General features: G+C 38.6%; 1 protein-coding gene across 1 annotated transcript in view; it reads left to right on the forward strand.

Moving 5' to 3' along the window:
* The first annotated feature begins 380 nt into the window (after window positions 1–380).
* MAP3K1 (mitogen-activated protein kinase kinase kinase 1) overlaps window positions 381–19,646 on the forward strand; it is a 60,224-nt gene continuing 40,958 nt past the window's right edge. Inside the window, exon 1 of the mRNA XM_034440903.3 lies at window positions 381–1,717. Coding sequence (XP_034296794.2) covers window positions 1,143–1,717 — 575 coding nt within the window. The 5' untranslated portion in view covers window positions 381–1,142. The remainder of the gene's footprint in view (window positions 1,718–19,646) is intronic.

Below are 19,646 nucleotides of genomic sequence, written 5' to 3' on the forward strand. Positions count from 1 at the left end.
GGATTTATCCAGGAGCTGTCAATGACATTGGTTTACAAGTTCAAGATGCCAATCCAAAAAGTAATGTGAAATTTGCTAAGAAATTACTGAATTGTGGAAGCTATTCAAGACTTCTACATTTGATTAAAATGCCTTTCATGTTGTAAAATAAATTGACCAGAGAAAAATGTTTGTCATAGTAAAACAACTGTGCAAAAAAACTAAACCTTCCCCCCCTTATTTATAACTTGGATTTGCACAGGGAGCTGGAAGCATTTGAACCCACCATTATGCAAGTTAATTTGTGTTTCTGTGTGTTATGTAAAATTAGAAAAGGACAATAGGTAAAACATTGTTAACTGTAGAATAAGGGAGGCATGCCATAGAGGGATTTATTAGCTACTCTTGTTTAATTTCCCCAGCGGAGTGACAGAACTGATTCCCCCATTTCAAATTTCTTGGGTTTGAATTTTCCATTCCCAAGAAACAAATCTGTCTTAAAGGCTTTGCCTGAAGATCTTCACTTCTAGTTTCCGACTTACAGGAAATGCCAGAGTTATTAGGGGGGGGGGGAGTCCTGAAAAATATCTCTCCCCGTTGCCGTTCAGGGTGCTTCCATCCTTGCTAAATGCCTCAGAGGTCCACTAATTGCCTTATTTCTGCTGACCGGACAGATACAACGGCTTTTTCACAAAGCAGATCGGTGTGCAATCCTCCCGAAGAAGCGCAGGCAAACGGAAGAATCCCTAGTGAGGCGCAGGCACTTTCCCCAAGATACAGTTTCTCTGGTGGGAAGCAGGGAAGCCGAGAGGAGAAACTTGGCTGGGGTGGGGGAAGGAGGCGAGGAGGAGCGGCCAAGGCGAGCGCAGAGCCAAAAGCCAAATGCACCTGGCCGGCCAGAGGAGGCGCTGAGAGAGCCCGGCTGCGCAAAACCAGCCACGGCGCCCCTCAGGTTACCTATCGCCTCCGCCCTCTTCCTTTCTTTCTCCTTCCCTCCCGCAACCTGGGCCCGCCCATCGGCCCAGTTCCCCTCCGGCTACGCAATCGGCGCAAGCCACGCCGCAGGCGTAGTGGCCGTCCGGGGAATTCGCTCCCTTGCCCGCTCAGAGCCGGTGCGCTTGACGGAGGGCGAGTGTGGGCTGGGATGTAACCCGCCAGAGAAAATGGCGGCGGCAGGAGGACCAGCGGCGGCGGCGGCGGCTGGGGATCACATCGCCTCCTCGGTAGGATTATCTTCGGGGAACGAAGCCGCCGCCGCCGCAGTTGCCGCCTCCGTAGCAGCGCCCGCCGCAGGCGCTCCGAGCCCGAAGCCTTTGCGGTACAGCAGCGGCGCTGTACCGGTGCTCGTCGCGGGGCTCCCCACCGGAGACAGCGGCGGCGGCGGCGGCGGCGGCGGCCAGAGGGAGTCGCGCTCAGACTGGAAGCGGAAGCAGCTGCGCAAAGTGCGGAGCGTGGAGCTGGACCGGCTGCCGGAGCCCGCCGAGTGCCCGGAGCTGCCCCTTCGCCTTACCAGGACCGCCGGGGGCGCCACGTCCTCCTCCGCCCCCCAGCCCGTGGCCCCGGCGCCGCGCTCCACCCCCGGCAGCCCCGCGTCCTCCCCCAGCCGCGGAGGCTTCCTCATCGCCGGCTCCCACGACCCGCCGCAGCCGGACGTCGGCAGCCAAGCGGCGGGAGCTGGCGTCGCCCAGAGGATCCCGGAGTTCCTGCCGCCGCCACCCCCCACTTCAGCCGGAGCTGGGTGAGTGGGGCTGCGGGCGTGAGCTTGCGGGGCTGCGGGTGACACTTGAGAGCGGCGGGGTCCTCTCGGCCTGGCCGAAGGGAAGGGGTGGCCGGGACGCGGGGGGGGGGGTCGGGGCTCTTTTTGAGGCCGCCGTCTTCCCTTCCCCTGCGCGGGCAGGTAACGCGGCACTTGGGGCGCCGTGCAGAGAGAGGGCGCGTGTTTGCAAACACTCGGGCGAGCCTCGAGAGTTGCCTGCCTGCCTGCCTGGGAGCTCGGGTTTGTCAAGGGAAGCCGGCCAGGGGTCGCTTTCGGGGGCAGGTCAACGTGCGGCGCTGCTTCCCAAAGCATTGTTTTGGCAGCAAACTCCCCTGCCCAGCGCACGCATCTCCTTGGCTATTTGACCACCCTTAGAAAGGGGTTTCTTTCTGGCGCTCGCAGCCCCATTTTGATTTTTGCCTCTGGCTTATGGGTTGCAGAAGGAATGGGGCGCGTTTCAAAGGGCGCCCGGGGGCCGAAAAAAAAAGCCATTTCAATACCTGCCCAGCGGCGGTTGCTTGAGAGGCTTTGAAGTTTGAATTGGCCGGAGTGGTGGAAAAAAAAAAAAAAAAGGACCGGATGTCCCAGCCTTTTCAGTTTGTGTGCGGATCAACCCGCTAATTCTTCAGGCGATTCTTTTCTCTGTACTAGTAGGAGGATCCAGAGTTTTGGGAAGAGGAAGGGGGGGGGAATGGGGATGCGGGTAAACATCGCTGTAAAATGCGGCGAAGTGGAGTATTTTAGATTGGCTTGCCGTTTAATTGGTGTTCTCCACAGTTCAGGAACCGAGAGCGCGTCTGTAGCTTGTTTCCCCCCACGCTGTTTGAAAATAGGGAAATCTGTTTACGGAGTGGGAGAAAGCAGTTTAAAAAAAAAAAAAAATCCATATGCCTCTCTACCCGGCTGCCGTTGAAACAGATATAAATTGAGATTTCAGGTGACAAGTCTTGAAAACAGTGCGTATGGGCTTGTCTTCCTTTCTTTTAAAGTTAACTGACATGCAGAATTTGCCCTGTTTTCCGGACAGGAAACACAGGTTCCAGTTGGGAATATTAAATTAAAACGGGCTGGTTTAAATTTGACAAGAGCTGTGGAGTTTTTTTTTATATACATATGTTAAAGTGCTCCGGTGTCTGTTTTAATAACCTTCTGTTCAGATAAACGCATTTTTTCCCCATCTCAAAGCATTTTACTAAGGGTTGATGGAGAAATGCCCTTATAGTCACTAAGGGGGTGCTCTGAGACCTACATTCTGCATGGCTCATGAAGGAAGCCTGATCCTAAACAGGGATCTCTCAGAAACAGATCACCTTGACCTCCGTATGACTCACTTTTAATAAGCATGTTTAGTTTTACAGTCTTAATATGCAATTAATTTTTAAACTATTTGTACAATCAGTTCTAGTCTTGGGCAGCCAATAATCAGTGGTTCTGTGTATACTTGTAACTTGTGAATTTGCTACTTTTTAAGCAGTTATGGTAACATATTAAAACGTAACAGATAAGCTGCTAACTGAAACCGAATTCCAAGTGGGCACATTAACTGTGTACTCTGATTATGGAAATGCATTTTTAGAAGAACTAGCATTGAAGTAGATTAATAGTGTATCACTGTAATGTGTTTCTGTTCAGTGTGTGCTCATTATATGCCTTAGTAACGTTGGCTATTTTATCTCAGTAAACCTTTGTTGTGACCAAAGAAGAATAAGGCAGAAAATGCACCTGTAAATCTCATTTGAAAGATTTATTGTAATGTGTTGATCGCAGAAAGATCAACATTTCATGAATATTGTATTTGTTAGAATATCTGTTGCTTGTACACGACAAATTTCTTTGCTACAAACATATTACAGAAATTTTGAACATTTGGGAGTTGGGGCAATCACTGAAATAAATTAAAATTAATTGCTGAGGAAACATTTATACATACTGGAGAAATCATTTTAGTTAAATAGTTTACCTCTGCATGGACATTACAGATTTAATTGAAATAAATCCAACAAAAATAAAGCTAGTGCAACTTGTAATTTCAATATGTTTAAACATTGAATAGCCATTATTACCCTTGTTAATATTTCAGCTAAATTGTGTGTGTGTGTGCATGTGTGTATACATTCAAGCCATTCTTGACTCCTGGTGATTGCATGGATAAGCCCATGCGGTTTTCTTGCTGAGATTTTTGGAAGTTATTTGCCATTACTTTTTTCTAGAGCTGAGGAACAGTGGCCCAAAGTCACCACTGAACTAGAATTCAGTCACCTGGTAACTAGCATGGTGCCTTAAATTGCTACACCAAACTGGCACTAAATGGTAAATGCTTCAACTAAATTCTTAAAATCTAAATCACATTATTACATTTAATACAGTGAGTGCAGTAACTAATATTAATTCCTTTCATATGGTCTTCTTGAAATAAGTAGATAGTACAGCTGCTTTAAGGCCCTCACATATTTCTCTCTTATCTATGATCCTTCACCCCAGGGTTTAAATATTTCCTACTTCATCACATTTCTGAATTATGAATACTATTTGCAGTATGTCCCATCATTCTAATGATTTTATGAAATAAAATAAAAATCTCTAATTCTGGTCTAAGCAATTAGCTATATATAATAATCTGTTGTAGATTAGAATAGGGATAAAAATATTCATCCATCTATTCAGGGATTGGATGATTACTAATGAAGTGTAACATCTCCATTTGAAGAAGGTTGCAGCTGTATAGAATGACTTTCCTTGCTGAATATGAGCATTATGTTAGTCATGACAGTTAATCCAAAGTTAAGTAGTCTTAAATTATTCAGTTCCCCAAATATTTAACTATGATAATACCCTGGCTTCCATGAAATAAAAAAGTAAGATAGCTTTCTTGACAATGTCTTAATTTTACCATGTTATTGTAGCCCTCCATTTATTTTGACTAGCAAAATAGGAGATCCAGATTAGTTTTTTTGTGTACTTTAATGTTACTTATTAATGTATACTTTCCTTCAGTAAATGCTGATAGAATTACATAGTATTAATTCATTGTTCTTCAAGAGTATGGAAAAGCAGCTTTTGTAAAAGTAAAGCTGTGGTCTTGAGTGTTTCAAAATACTCATTATGTCCAGTGGTGGTAATGGAATCTAAAAAAATGGAGTTTTAATGATAAAATAATTTTCTGAAATGTAGGCTGCAATCCAAACACTGGGACCAAGCTGCATTAAGATCAGTGAAGCTTAGCCTGAGTATAAGGATAAAGCTACATTTATATAATTAAGGAGCCTTTTTGGTGTAACTGATTTTTCCTATCTATCTATGAGGAAACAGTCTTAATTCTACTATAATAAGCTTTTTATAGGTGAAGATTATAACTTGAATTCCTGCTAAGCCCTTATGCAATTTGTCTTTCAAAAAGTAAACTTTATATTTTCATTACCAAAGATTTCTGTTGTTCCTATATAAGAATGTATTTGTTTACATTGGAGTGGTGAAGGAAGAATACAAATAGAAATTGTGCCAGAATGATAATTGAAAATACATAGTTAGACAATCTTGTGTTATTGGACCTAACTAAAATTTAGATTTTGTATATGTAGAGAGGGTTTGAGAAAAATATAATGGAGTAAAGGACTTCATTCCAATATAGTAGTACGCTGTATATACTGTGTTGGTGCATGCGTATATGTATGTGTGGGGGAGGGGGTGGGAATCTCATTAGTACAATCATTATTATAGTTTAACTTACAGACTACTGGACTCAGTCCCAACTGAATAGCAAAAGCCACACTAATTAAACTTTGAAGCATCAGTGGAGGTTGAAGAACATAGAATAAAAGGCAAATAGGAAAGGATTGTACTCTGTGATCTGTTAGGTCTCAGACATTTCAGGATTGATTTTAAGAACATGTTTTTTAAAAAATCTGATATTTATTTTAAATAACTTTATGCTTCCTGACTTTATAACATCAAAGCATGAAACTTTTAAATTGGAATATAAAAATTGCATTATAAATAACAAATCAAATGGTCAGGGTCCATATATTTAAACAACAAACATGGATTTTTCAAATGCCAGTGTGAATGAAAAAGTTAGCAGTGTGCACCTCAGCCACCCCAGTGTCATTTTATATCTTATTTCTGGTAAGGGCAGAGAGGCTGAACAGTACAAAACTGACAGCACTTACCATGAAAACAGCAGCCAATCCCCGCCCCCTCTGCTCTGTAAGTCACGTAGTGACATCCATGAAGAGGCAGTCATCCCTGAGATAAGTGCAGGTGTCTTGGGGGGGGGGACGGACGGACACCAACCTTGGCATCTAATAAACTATAGATGGAAAACCTGCTATGTGAACCTAGACAGATCCTGGTTGATTGGGGTCTAGGTTTGTTTAGAAACCTAGTACCTTTGTACTGCACTATTCCCAATGTGACAGAGGGAGAGGTTGATTATCCAGGCTTATGGAATGAGTTCTTCATTTCAATAACCTTAGGCATCAAAGATGGCTGGGTTAGATAAGTATTTGATCAATATTTGCCTCGTGATTGATATTATGTGTATAGCTGTAGATACACTGAAATCAACTCTTCTAATTTGTTAGATACTGAAAAGGCCTTTGATAGGGTGCAGACTGAACATTAAAATGCATTTTAAGAAGGTATGGTTTCTTGATAGACAGACAGACATGTTTATATTCTTTGGGTTTCACTTCCTTCCAGTATATACTTGCACTATATTTTATTTTTTTAGCTTCTTTTATTTTCTTTAAAATCCTACCTTTATTATTTTTTATAAATAACTCAAGTGGTGAACATACCTAATACACTTTCCTTCTTCTATTTTCCCTACAACAACAATCCTTTGAGCTGGGTGAGTCTGAGAGTGATTGGCCTAAAGTCACCCAGCCAACTTTTTTGCCTAAAGTAGGACTAGAACTTATGTCTCCTAGTTTCTAGCCTAATGCCTTAAGCATTGACCAAACTGGACCTCCCTGAAATATGTACCAACAACATGGCAGGATGCTTTAGCATATCTGCAAAGTTAGCTTCTGTAAGAAATTCTGCACTTGGACAGAAACCCACAATTCTATTTTAAAAGGCATTAAAAGGCAATGAAAGCATTAGTTATATATTTGATTTGTGAAAAGAAGGTGTTATAACCTTTAAAGCCCATCATGGCATGAGCGAGATATTTGAGGGACCACCTCTCCTCATTCATATCTACCCATCCCATTAAGCCTGCCGTAATGTGAATGAAGTAATTTTATACAGAAAAATATAAGGTGTAATGGGGTTTCAAGTAAGAACATTAAATGAATTCTATTGGTTCAGGCCAACAATCTATATATGGCATCTTTGGTATTGCATAACAGGCAGCTAGGTGCATTCAGGAAGCTCAGAAGGGCAATATTTCTCCTTTATTGTTGTTTTCTAGTATCTGTTGTTATAGGTAATGCTTCTTGTGGTTCAAGAGGTATTAAGCAGTCATCAAAAATTAACAATGTTGATTATTTAGTCTTCTGCTAATGTATACATTCTCATTTAATATGGTCTATATTAGTGGCACATACCACATCTGATAGCTTGATTTTAGATTAGGGTAATGTGTGAATCCAAAACTGTGTTAATTAGGTATCTCTTTTCCTAATGTTTGAGAAAAGGGGTGTGTGTGTGAGAGAGAGACACTCTATGAATGTGTACATTTTATTGGGCCCCAAAAGCTAGCATATTATTAGAAACATAAAGATCCAAGAAATGCCAAATGCCATCTTGTATATCTGAATTGTATAGCTTCATCAGGTCTTCTGCCTGTGTATTAATGTTGATAACTCTGTTCACATGTAAACAATATTTATCATAAAGAAATATGATTTAATCCAGTAATTACAGTTTTGAGCATTTTCTACACACCAGTCCCTGCATATTTAATTAGAAATCCAGTTTGTGCCAAGGGGCACGCCTGTAGGTTTGTAGCATTAGGTTTCCAGTATTAATGAAATGTCATGTATTCTTGCCTAATGTTCTGTTAATATTAAGATACTTTACATTCATTGTATTACCACAATCTGTTAAGACTTAATCCATTGAATAAAGAAATATTATTTTGGCTGTATTTATTCCTGATGCCTCATGTTGCCTTCTTTAAAACAATGTTTTGTTATCAGCAGATAGAGTCCTTTATAAGTTTCTAAATTGTAATATCAAAATCAATTTAAAAATCAAAATAAATTCCAAGATTCTCCTTTGTTCATTTTAAAAAAATTAAATGATGTTTGTATTTGTATCTCTTATGGTAGATTTCTCACATAGACTAACTCTTAAGAATACAGTGATTTTATTATCAGTCCGTTCTAAGACTCTAAGCTGTTCATCAGGAATGACTAATGTATATATCACTGAATCAGACATAGTTTTAAAGTTGGTCTTGCTTTATGTGCTTCAACATTTAAAAACATGAGCTGTTCAAGGTAACTTTCTGTCACCTTAGGAGTTAAAGAAATACATTTAAAAGAGATATTACTGATTAGGGAGTGTCTATTCTGTGTAGGAGGCACTATGAGAGAGTGGTAAATTGGATACTAACAGCTTTTGCTATCAGTATGTACAGTTTTGTTTCAAATCACAACACTGGAGATATATTTGGGATGAATGCATTAAGGGAATCTCTGACAGTTTATTGCTTTAAAAAGAATTAGTTACTTTTGTATTACTTCTTTTCCCCATAACAAAACTCTCCCCATATAGTTAACAATGAAGAGAAGTAGGCATATTCTTTCTTCATGTCTTAAGCAGTATGAGCTTTTAGATTGAGTCATCGTTGTTTGGTTTTCTGGTGTCCTGACATTTTGTCGGCAGCTGTGGCTGCCATCTTTAGAGACATGGTCAGCTGTTTTGTATACTTTTGGCATTGGATAACAACTGAAGATGGAGTGACTGAACTTTTGTATTTGTACCTGCTTGATTGACGTTAGCCATAAAAGCTCAGAACAGTATACTATATATGTTAGCTTTTCCTGAGTAATAAGAATGTATGTATTGGCCCTCACAAGATCTATGTGGAATAAAACCATGTTCATTCATGCATAATTTGGTGATAGACAAATGCACAACTGTGGTGTGCATAATTGAGACTTTAGTTGGACAACAATTGTGATCTTATTGGAGATCATTTTCCCCCAGTCCTGCTGTAATTCTGAGGTCAGGGAGAAGTAATTGCTGCATTCATTCATGAGACCTTGGCGATGATCAGTAATATTTACCTGAAAGTAATTGGATATGAATCTTGTGTGTAAAAGTGAGCGGTAAATGCCACCCTGCTGACTAATATCAGCCTTCAAGGTGTTCCTGGTCATTATTTTGGGACTGATACTCAAATTCTTGAAGCTTTGGTTCAGAAGACCATGAGTCTCCATATTCTGGGAGAGGAATCTGAGTAGACTTGGGATTTCCTGACTTCTATGTTGGTCAATGAGCTTGTCTCAGGTAATCTCAATTTAGATTCACAAAGATGGGTATTCCCTAAACCAAAATATTTAATTGGAGATGATAAAATATGATCTGAATATGGAAGAAATTCACACCTATTCTTTGCTATGATCAGATCACTTTATGGTCGTACTGTAGATTATTATACAAGATAAAAGATCCATTACAATGATCAAAGTTGCTTTTGTGAAGATGTTTCCAAGTGGCAATCCTGAATTTTCCTGAGTTTGTTTTTCAGGAAGGTTATAAAAGTTGAAACAAGCAAAAAGATGCCAAGAGCAATAATAATGCAAGACCAAAAGTGAATCTCTCATGATCACAAACAAGAAAGCTATATTCTTACATAATCTCATTAGTCAGACTTATTGAAGGAAAGGGGATTAGATTCCAGAATCTTGGAAACTGGACATTTGGTTGCTCTGATCCTCCTTCCTGCCTCTTGACAAAGAGGAGAGGTTGTCATTTGTTTTATTGATAAGGAACGTACACATTTTACAAATTTACAAATTCCTATACTCAGATCCATTATAGATCTGATCGAGCACTGGTATGTACCTGGTGGTGATGAAAGCAGTGAAGCAAATGTCCTTTTTTGTTCTACTGAATCTACAGGTAATAGCTCTGTTTAGTGTGATCTGAAGACCTTCCGTTTATATTAAGCCTTCCTTTTGGCAGAAGGGCACTTGGAAGATAGTGGGAAATCAATTCCTAGTCAGAGTTCAAACATAGCACAGTGGTAATCAAATCAAATCTTTATTACTGGCATAGATCAGGATAGTTGTAATGGTATGTTCAGAGCCTGAGAGAGATTTCACTTTGGACATCTGGACATTCCCCTTTTACCAGTCAAATGAACAACCTTTTTACCAGTTCATGCAGAGGCTGTGGTCAAGAGGCTAAGTTCTCATTTTAACAGGCTGGGACATAAAATGGCTTTTGAAAGTGAAAACAATTTAGTTCTTGAAATTTCTATGATCTCTTTCCTTTTCAACAAATCTTATTAAAGAAGCATTTGTGAGAATTTTGCTATTGGGTGTTAGCTTGACATCTTGTCACAGATAGAAACATGAATGCATTTGTTCCTCTGGTGGATGATCTTTGTTGGTACCTGGATGGAAAGAATATGCACATCATGGCAGGCTTCATTTCCATGGACTATAGTATCTATCTGGACTGCCTGGATGGGTTGGGATTTGGAAATACTGTCCTGGTTGGTTCTGTTGCTACCTGAGCAGGTGATTCCAGTCAGTAGTTATGGGATAAGAGCAACCAAATCTTTATAGTTTATTTTTCTGCAGCATGCTGTCTATTCAAGCGGCTCTGGGCATGTGGAGGGCCACAGCGAATCAGTCCTTTTCCCTCTGTCATTTAACTAACACAGATCATCCACCAATGATATGCAGTTACACATTGCCACTGGAGGCTGGGCTAAAGATACTGTGGAAGTCTTGAGTGTAAGATTGTGGATGGGGAGAAACAAGCTGGAAGTGTGTATCCGTAAACAACTTGGCTAATTGAAATGTCAGTTTTGGTAGTTACTATAATAAGGATCACACATTCCACAAAGAAACAAGCCTGCCCAGTTGCTTGGCAGTACTTTCTAGCTTGACTTTAAGCAGCCTCCAAACAAAAGAAAACCCAATATCATATCTGTCCCTCTCTCCATTGACAATAATGAGTTACTAACATACTTACTGAAGCCTTTAGAAGTCTAAAAAATATTTTTTAAAAAATGGAGTTCCTCTCTTCTGCTGTGATCTGTTGTAAGAAGACTTATTTTTCACACTATTACATTCCTTAAAAAGCTTATCATATTAATAAGATGTCTATAATTATTTTTGGGATCTTGGTGGTTTCAACAATTGTAGTTGACAGTTACTGTATAGCATGGGTGTCAAACTCGCCGTCTCACATTGCTGTCACATGACATATTGTGACATTTTCCCCTTTGCAGAGCTGAGGTGGGCGTGACCTGTGTGTGAGGCAGCCAGCCCATGGACTGCCAGTTTGACACCCCTGCTGTATAGGTTCATACAGTAGTTTCCCAAGCAATCATGGGTCTGTACATATCTGAAAATAATCATTTGCAGAAGGCTCAGTGATGTAAATGACCATGTTATAAATAAGCCTTTGGCTTTGCTCATTTTTCTGGCTGAGTTGAATTTACAAGTCATTTCCATTCATTTAAAATTTAATTGATCACTTGATAATTCTATTAATTCCAAATGTTAAAAAGATCAACATCAGGCTATTTGATATACCTTCTGTGTTGAGCCCAGAAGCCTTGCAGTGTTACAGATACTTTGAATAGGTACAAGGAGACCAGTTTGGCAAGATTTCCTTTAGATGCTTGTGAATACAGTGATCCGTTGACATAGAAAATGTGAGATTAAATTTCTGAATACTTCTCACAATAAGAGAAGTTATTTGTGTCAGCCCCAGTCCTGTGACGGTACTTGGGGCTGCTATTCATGTGGGGATTGCCATTCCGTTGCTGCACACTTTTGCCGACAACCCTTCCTGACAATTTGTTTGTTTGTACCCCACCTTTATTATCTTCCTCCTCCTATTTTTCCCACAACAACCCTCTGAGGTAGGTCGGGCTGAGACTTTGTGACTGGCCCAAAGTCACCTAGGTGGCTTTCATGGCTTGAAGGATTATCACTTCACAAATGGTGTTGAATCTTTCACTCAATTTTTAAAAAGTATTTTTATCATTGTTTGAAGCTGCCAATAATATAAGAGGAGGCTAAAATTTGTGACCAAATAAGCCCCATGTTCTCTGTTGATTGTTATAACATTACCTCACAAATCCCTGTTGTGCTTAAGAACATGGATGCTAAGACATGTTGGGACTCACTAAAAATGGGCAGGCTATTCAATTTTGATAGAGGATAGTAGAGGTTAAATGTGCAACTCTCTCTAACGCTTCTGTATCTAATCCTGTAAGAGGGCATGCAAGTGACACTTCATGCCAGCACAACTCCTAATAGCAAGAAGAAAAGTAGTCACGAGTGGTAGTCATTGCACAATATAACTCTCTAGCTGTAAGAACTTGTCTTCTAGAAACAGTTGGTACTTGCCATAAATCATATTTTAGAGATTAGTGGAATTTTTTGCCAGAAGCTACTTCCATTCAGACTCTTGTTGCCTCTGCTGTTTGTTCTCTTTAATGGGTACAGATAGGTAGAGTATGTTCTTGGAAGAAGGGCTAATTTTATAAAATGTTTCTCCTCCTTACTCACTTGTTCAGTAAACAAGATTAACAAGATTGCAAGGAGGAAATGAATGCACATAAGGATTTTAATTTTTTTAAGAAATAGCTACACTAATTTTGGTTTAACATTTTTGTTCAGCACACCAATGTGTTTTGCAGTACTGAGTCCTGGATTAAATAAGAACTAGATGTCATATATTTATGTGTGAACTATCGTGTTACCCGGAAATAAGACCCTGTCTTATATTATTTTTTGAACCCCGAAATAAGTGCTTGGCCTTATTTTCGGGGAGGTCTTATTATTTTAGGGTGCGTGGAGCAAGACAGGAATCCTCTTGCGTCTTACCTGATTTCCAGCTATGTCTCCCTAACCCTAACCAGAGGAAATGGCAGGGACCGGCTATGCATGCGGTTAAATATTTTCGGGGAGGGCTTATTTGGGGGGAAACACGGTATCTTCGTGACTACAGTATCTGCACATATTAGGAAGATTTTTGGTACAGCATTAGCAAATATAATGGACTCAACCTAAAGCTGAACAATAATAGAAGGAGGTATATCGGTTTCTAAAATACCAATTCTTCAAAAAAAAAATTCAAATTTCAGTGATAGTATTGGTTGGTATTTCAGAGAGTTGTTACATTGTAAAACATAATACCTTCAGTGAAGACTGGTAATTTGTGTACCTGTTGCTGAGGTGAAATGTGGCTATATCTTTTTGTTATGCTTGTTCGAAGGCACCATTTTTAAAATATTTTTTTTTAATATAATACACACCGTACATATTTTATGGACAGTGTATTGACTGGGTCAAATCTTTTTTAAACAATGCTAACAGTAATAATACAAATAAGTATGCATAATTCTGTACTTCAACAGTACCATTCTCCGATGTACTGCCTTGAGAATCCAGAGAGTGGGTATTGCTCCGCCTTCTTCCTTTGGAGACTGAATCTGTTGAGCTTTCTGCCATGCCCCTCCTGGCTGCTTCCCAGTTTGATTCAGTCTTGAATCCAGGAGAGACATGATTTCAATATCCCAAATGTCTAGGACTACTAATAAGGCCAAATATTAACAAAATTTAATCAATTTTTTTTCTCTGTTCTATTATAAGCTTTTAAGGAATTACCTGATTGATTCCTACTTATTAATCCTTTCTCTTCATTATCTTTTATCTTCTTGCATCTCATTTTGATTTTTTCCTTCCGCTGCTTCTTCTATTTTCTCATCTTATGGTCCCAGTTGTCCCAGCTTGTGACTGCCAAAAATAGCCATCGTCCCTGCTGCTGTTCGGGAGAGCTTGCTTCGGACCTAACGAGGAAATTGCAAGTTCCTCATGGTCCACGAAGTGGGAGTCACCATTTTTTGAAGTAGTCATTCTGCTTCTGGAGATCTTGAGAAAGGATTTCCTCTTTGTCACTGAAGTTGATTCTTAGAATTGTTGAGATTGATATGTTTGTGGAGATTCTCGATCATCCTCGTTATGGTTGTCCCAAAGGTGCTTTTTCAAAAGGCAACTGAACTTTGTTTTTACTTGAAGACATTCACTACTCATCCAAGAAGCTTCTTCTTCAATCTCCTTTGTGGGAGATTGATACATTGGCAAAAATAAATTTCCAAGAAATGTTTTCAGGCACTTCATAGCTGTACAAGTTTAAAATAGCACTGATCCTTGGGGTAGTCCATTATTCAACTTATACGTACTTGTATTAAATTCTGTGAAAACTTAAAATAACGTGTTACTCAACATGTTATCAATCAAGGCAATGGTATTATGACAAGGTATAACCTTGATTAGTTTGAGGAGAAGTCCTTCCCTACAGATAGTATTGTAGGCTGCTGAAACATTTTTTATTTTCCTTTGGAATTTGTTCTCCAGGTAGGAAGTTAGTGCAAGGACTTGGTCACTACAATCACATTTGGGGCGAAATCCAGCTTGTTCTATTTGGATTACAGATTCTACTGATAAGGCTTAGAATAGCACAAATATTTCTAAAAGTTTGTAGGTGAAACAGAGAAGAGCCATTGGCCTGTACGTTTGGGGAAGGTTTGGATACTTTCCTGGTTTCAAAACTGCAATAATTTTGGTCTTTTTAAATATAGAAGGCAGCCATCCTTAGCATAGTATGGAACTAAAAAAGGAGGCAAGCCAACATTTAGTTGCTGGATCATAGCTCTTTAGTAGTTCTAGGTACATGCCATCAAATCCTGCAGCGTTGCCATTTTGCAAAGAATCCAGCACCCTCTGGATTAAACCTCTGGTGTAAATGAGCATGAATATAAAGCATGTGGTGGAAGATCATGCTTCAACCGTCTAAGTTCAGATTTGTCTGGTGAATTTCTTATATCTTGCAGTCCTTAAAATAGAGATGAGATGGTTAGCTATGGATTCCACACTGATGGTAGAATGTTTTCTTGATGGTACGGATGAGAATGTTTCTTTTAGCTACAGATTTAATTAAGTCAACAAACCTGTAGTAGTTCTTAGGGACTGCTTTGATCCATCTGATATTAGCATCAGTGTGTTTGGTATAAGTATTCCATTCTGCTTTCTGGAAGTTCCAATGAGATTTAAGAGTCGACGTAATTACTGGGATCTGGTATTCTTTAGGTTATAGGCCTGCGTTGACTGAATGGAACATTGTTCAAAACCTGTCTCTGGATTTGAGATGATGATTTTACTACTCCAGAGAAAACAAAACAAAGGACTGGACTATAATCCTGTTGCCAATGAGCAGAATGAATGTGCCGCTATCTTTAGCATCATAAATAAGAATAAATTTTGTTTACTTCTATCCAACTGAATAATTACTCCCATTCTCATCACACTGGCTATAGCCCCAAGATGTGTGGTTAGTGGCTATTGGAATCACCAGGGATTATACTATCTCACACAGGTGTTGATAAGACAGAATCTGGTCAACTGTCCATTGGAGGCTTGTAAACATTCATGATGGTAATATTCTATAATTCTATGGACATAGAGAAGATATTCTGATTGGTAGTTGAATTATTATTTGGAGGAAGGGCATTATAACTGTCAATATCATCCTTGACGTAAATTGCAATTCTCTGTTTAGGGTGGTGCAATGCTGTTATTATTTTATGTCCAAAGATTTTAGCCCTAATTGTCAGTTGGAGATTGTCCTCCATGTGTTTTTTCCTGAAGTACCAGAATATCAATGGTAAAATCCATTCCCCAGCCCTGTGGAATGAACTGCCCCCGGAAATACGTAAGATCTCCGACCTCCGAGTGTTTTGCTGCGCTCTGAAGACCCTGTTGTTCCGCCAGGCCGGGCTATTAACATAACGTTTTAAATTGGGGTATTTTAAATTTCTGGGATTTTAATTGGAGCCTAATTATTTAATGATTTTAAATTTTAACTCTTGTTTTGTTTCTGTGTTTTTAAATAGGCTGTACACCACCCTGAGTCCTTCGGGAGAAGGGCGGTATAGAAATAAAATTATTATTATTATTATTATTATTATTATTATTATTATTATTATTATTATTATTATTATTATTATTATTATTATTATTATTATTATTATTATTATTATTAGGATCTTAGCCAAGTATTCACTTTTGGCTCTACTGATGCCTACAATGTTAAGCTAGCAGAAGCCTGTGTGTGTAATGCTAAGACCCCAAAAGGGGTATAGGTGGTCCTCGACTTACAACAGTTCATTTAGTGACTGTTCAAAGTTATAACTTTGTTACAAAAAGTGCCTTATGACTGTTTTTCACACTTACGACCATTACAGCATCCCCATGATCAAGTGATCAAATTTCAGATGCTTGGCAATTGGTTCGTATTTATGACGGTTGCAGTGTCCCAGGGAACAGCTTTTCTGACTTCTGACAAGCAAAGTCAATGAGGAAGCTACATTCACTTAACAGCCATGTTATTAACCTAACAATGATTCACTTAACAACTGTGGCAAGAAAGTCGTAAAATGGGGCAAAACTCACCAACATTAATAAATTTCTCACTTGGCAACATAAAATTTGGGCTCAATTGTGGTTGTAACTCGAGAACTACCTGTATTTGGTTTTATGCACTTCCATTTGTCATGCCTATGAGGCCCAAGAAGGTAGTAACGCTGCATCTGGTCATTTCATCCATTTAGCACCGCCCAGGGAGCACGTGTAGTTTAAGGAATGCTGGCAACTATTGCTTCCCTGTTGCTCCCCATACTGTTGCATTCAGTATGTAGCTACTGTGTCATCAGAACAGTTGGTAATTAAGATTAAGTGGGTAAGACTGTGAAAAGCTTCAAGTTCCATGATAAAATGGTCTGCAAAATTCTGGAATGCTCAGTGCCTTCTCCATACCATGTCAAAACTCATTTTCAGACATGCTGTTCTAGACAAAGCACCTTAAATTATTTCTAATGGTACAGCTAGTCCTTGATTTATACTGCAGAACTTCCATCACTAAGCAATGCAGTCATTAAGTAAATTGCACCTGCTTTTATAACCGTTTTTTTTGGGGGGCCATGGTCATTAAGTGAATTTGGCTTCCCCCACTGATTTTGCGTGATAGAAACTGGCTGGATTGGTTGCAAATGTTGATCACACGATCCTGGGACATGGCAACCATTATAAACCCATTATGTGTGTTTACAAGCCCCCGAATCATGTTCACGTGATCATGAGAATGTTGCGATGTTCATAATTTTTTTATATGTTTTATCCTGGCTGTACACCGCCCTGAGTCCCACAGGAGAAGGGCGGTATAGAAATATAATAAAATAAATAAAAATAAATAAATAAATAAATAAATAAATAAATAAATAAATAATTGTACAGTTGTAAGTTACTTTTTCCAGCACTGTCACACTAAACAAGTGGCCATAGATTGAAAACTACCTTTATTGACAGGAGGAGTTTCAGCATGCCCCAAAATCTTAACACAGATTTTTTCTCCCAGCTCAGTGAAATTTTGCATGTGCTTAGTCTTAGAGCCAGTTTGGTCTAGTGATTAAATCATCAGGCTAGAAACCAGGAAATTATGAGTTCTAGTCCCTCCTTAGGCATCCAAAAAAAAAAAAAAACTGCTTCATTTTGGGCCAGTCATTCTCTCTCAGCCCAACTCACCTCACAGGGTTGTTATTCTGGACAAAATAGGAAGAATGCATATTGGGTATGTTTGCGCCTTGAGTTATTTATAAAAATAATGAAGATGGAATACAAATAAATAATATATTGTGCCTATTTCTGAACTACTATTGTGCTTCTCCTCTGCCAGTTGCAAGACAAACCTGAAAGTATATTATTCAAGCATCAGTGGCCATTTTGTTTGATTGGATTTCATTTATTTAAAAACACAACATATTCAGTAAGAAAAGCTAGGAAAAATCTATTGTACGTAAAGCTAGTATAATCCCATATAATAAGGAGATTTTTTTCGTCTAACCTGAATTAGAAGGAAGGTTATGCATCTTTAGCGATTACAATAAAGACATTGTTAAAGCATATATTAGCCTATAATAAATGAATCAGTCTGGCATCGTAGTTCTACCCTTATTCAAAGCCATTATGTTATCCATTGCAGTTATTCAAAGAGCTGATTATAATTTGAAAATCTTAAAGCAGGAAATGAATAACTTTTGGATGTTTGAGCTGTTAACTTTGTGAAGCACACTGATTTAGTTGTGCTTCTACATAAAAAATGGGCTATGTTGGATCCTTGTTTATGTGTTCTTAATGAGGAATATTAAGCGTATAAATTTCTTGGATTGTTTTTCTCTTTTAATTTTCTAGCTTGTAAAAATTCAGTAAGAAAAAAAATCCCTCCAAATGATCATTGCATTAAATTGGAGAGCACTCTTTATAGTCTTGTTTCTCATGAAAATTGATAGCTACCTATGTAAGTTTTAAATGGCATTGGCAATGTGTCTTGAATGCAGCCTTCTCCAATGTAGCTTTATGTAGTGCCAAACTGCAAATTAGGATGAGTAGTTCTTGTATTATTTTCTCTGTGGGTATATTTATGTTTGCAAGATCCAGCTACCGGTATTTGTGAGTTTATGTATTGATCAGGGAGGCAGTGTTCAGGGAGTAGAACTTAAATATTGTGCCTGACGCTACTACATTTACAACATACCTTTAATAAATAATGGTGGGAAAAATCAGTGAGTTCAGGTATTGGCAAATTGTTTTTACGTTTCTACATGAAATATTTAGCAAACTGTTAAAAAAGAACTCATGCTTTATTCATGTGAGCACATTCCTAAAGGAAAACTCTCTTTTACAAACTTTGCTCTAGATTGTTAAACATTTCTAGAGGGGTAACCATATCGTTGATAGCAAAATCAGCCAGGAATCTTGTGGCATCTTAAAAACCTTCATCCCTTCTCTCTGAATTGGCCTAGAACATTATGAAAAAAATGAACTCTAGTTTAAAATGAAGACTTGGGTAAGTAGGTACATTCCTAACTGATGGTCAATTAGTTAGCTAAGTTAGTACTTCATAGCAAAATTGAAAGCGTAAGAGAGAAGTCAGTGAAGTAAGATGAAAATGGTTATTTCAAAATTTAAGAATACATCTATAGTAATAACAGTATACAATAATAAATATTTAAGCACGTAAATATTTAAGTACCTTATTGGCAGCTTTTCTGTTATCTAGGTTACATGCTGTGTTTTATTGCATTAGATTTGATAAGATTTCATATGCAAGTATGTTCTTGGACTACAAAATCTTATACAAAAAAATGGCTATAAATATATATAATAGATTGTAGATTTTAGCAGTGAAGATGTTGTAAATACAATTAATTGTTGGCTATTTTCATAGATATTGCTGCTTGTTTATTCATATACTGTATGGCCTGTTCCAGTTGTATAATCATTCTTAGCTAACGGGGGATATTGGTGATTGAGATTTTTTTCATGGAAATTAGTATTAGCATGTTGTCTGTTAGCAATCTAGCAATCCATATCCTTTGATAGATATCTTGATCACTTCATGCAAAAACATCCCTAATTTTTTCCTAATTCTAAGTTTTTTGGAATAGTATTTAATAAGACACAATTGAAAGCAATATTTCAGATTCAAGCAGCAGGTTAAATGTTGAAAATATTTCTGACCTTTTAGAATTGGCATGGTATGGCTGTTACAGGAACATAATATTTTATTTATTGAAGGCTGCCTTTCAAGGAGATATTTATATCTTAGGTAGAGCTTGAATCAGGATATGGCTTAAATCTGGCAGGAATTAGCT

This window comes from Pantherophis guttatus, chromosome 2 (genome assembly GCF_059756535.1).
Source record: "Pantherophis guttatus breed Tessera chromosome 2, ASM5975653v1, whole genome shotgun sequence".
NCBI classification, from domain to species: Eukaryota; Metazoa; Chordata; class Lepidosauria; order Squamata; family Colubridae; genus Pantherophis; species Pantherophis guttatus.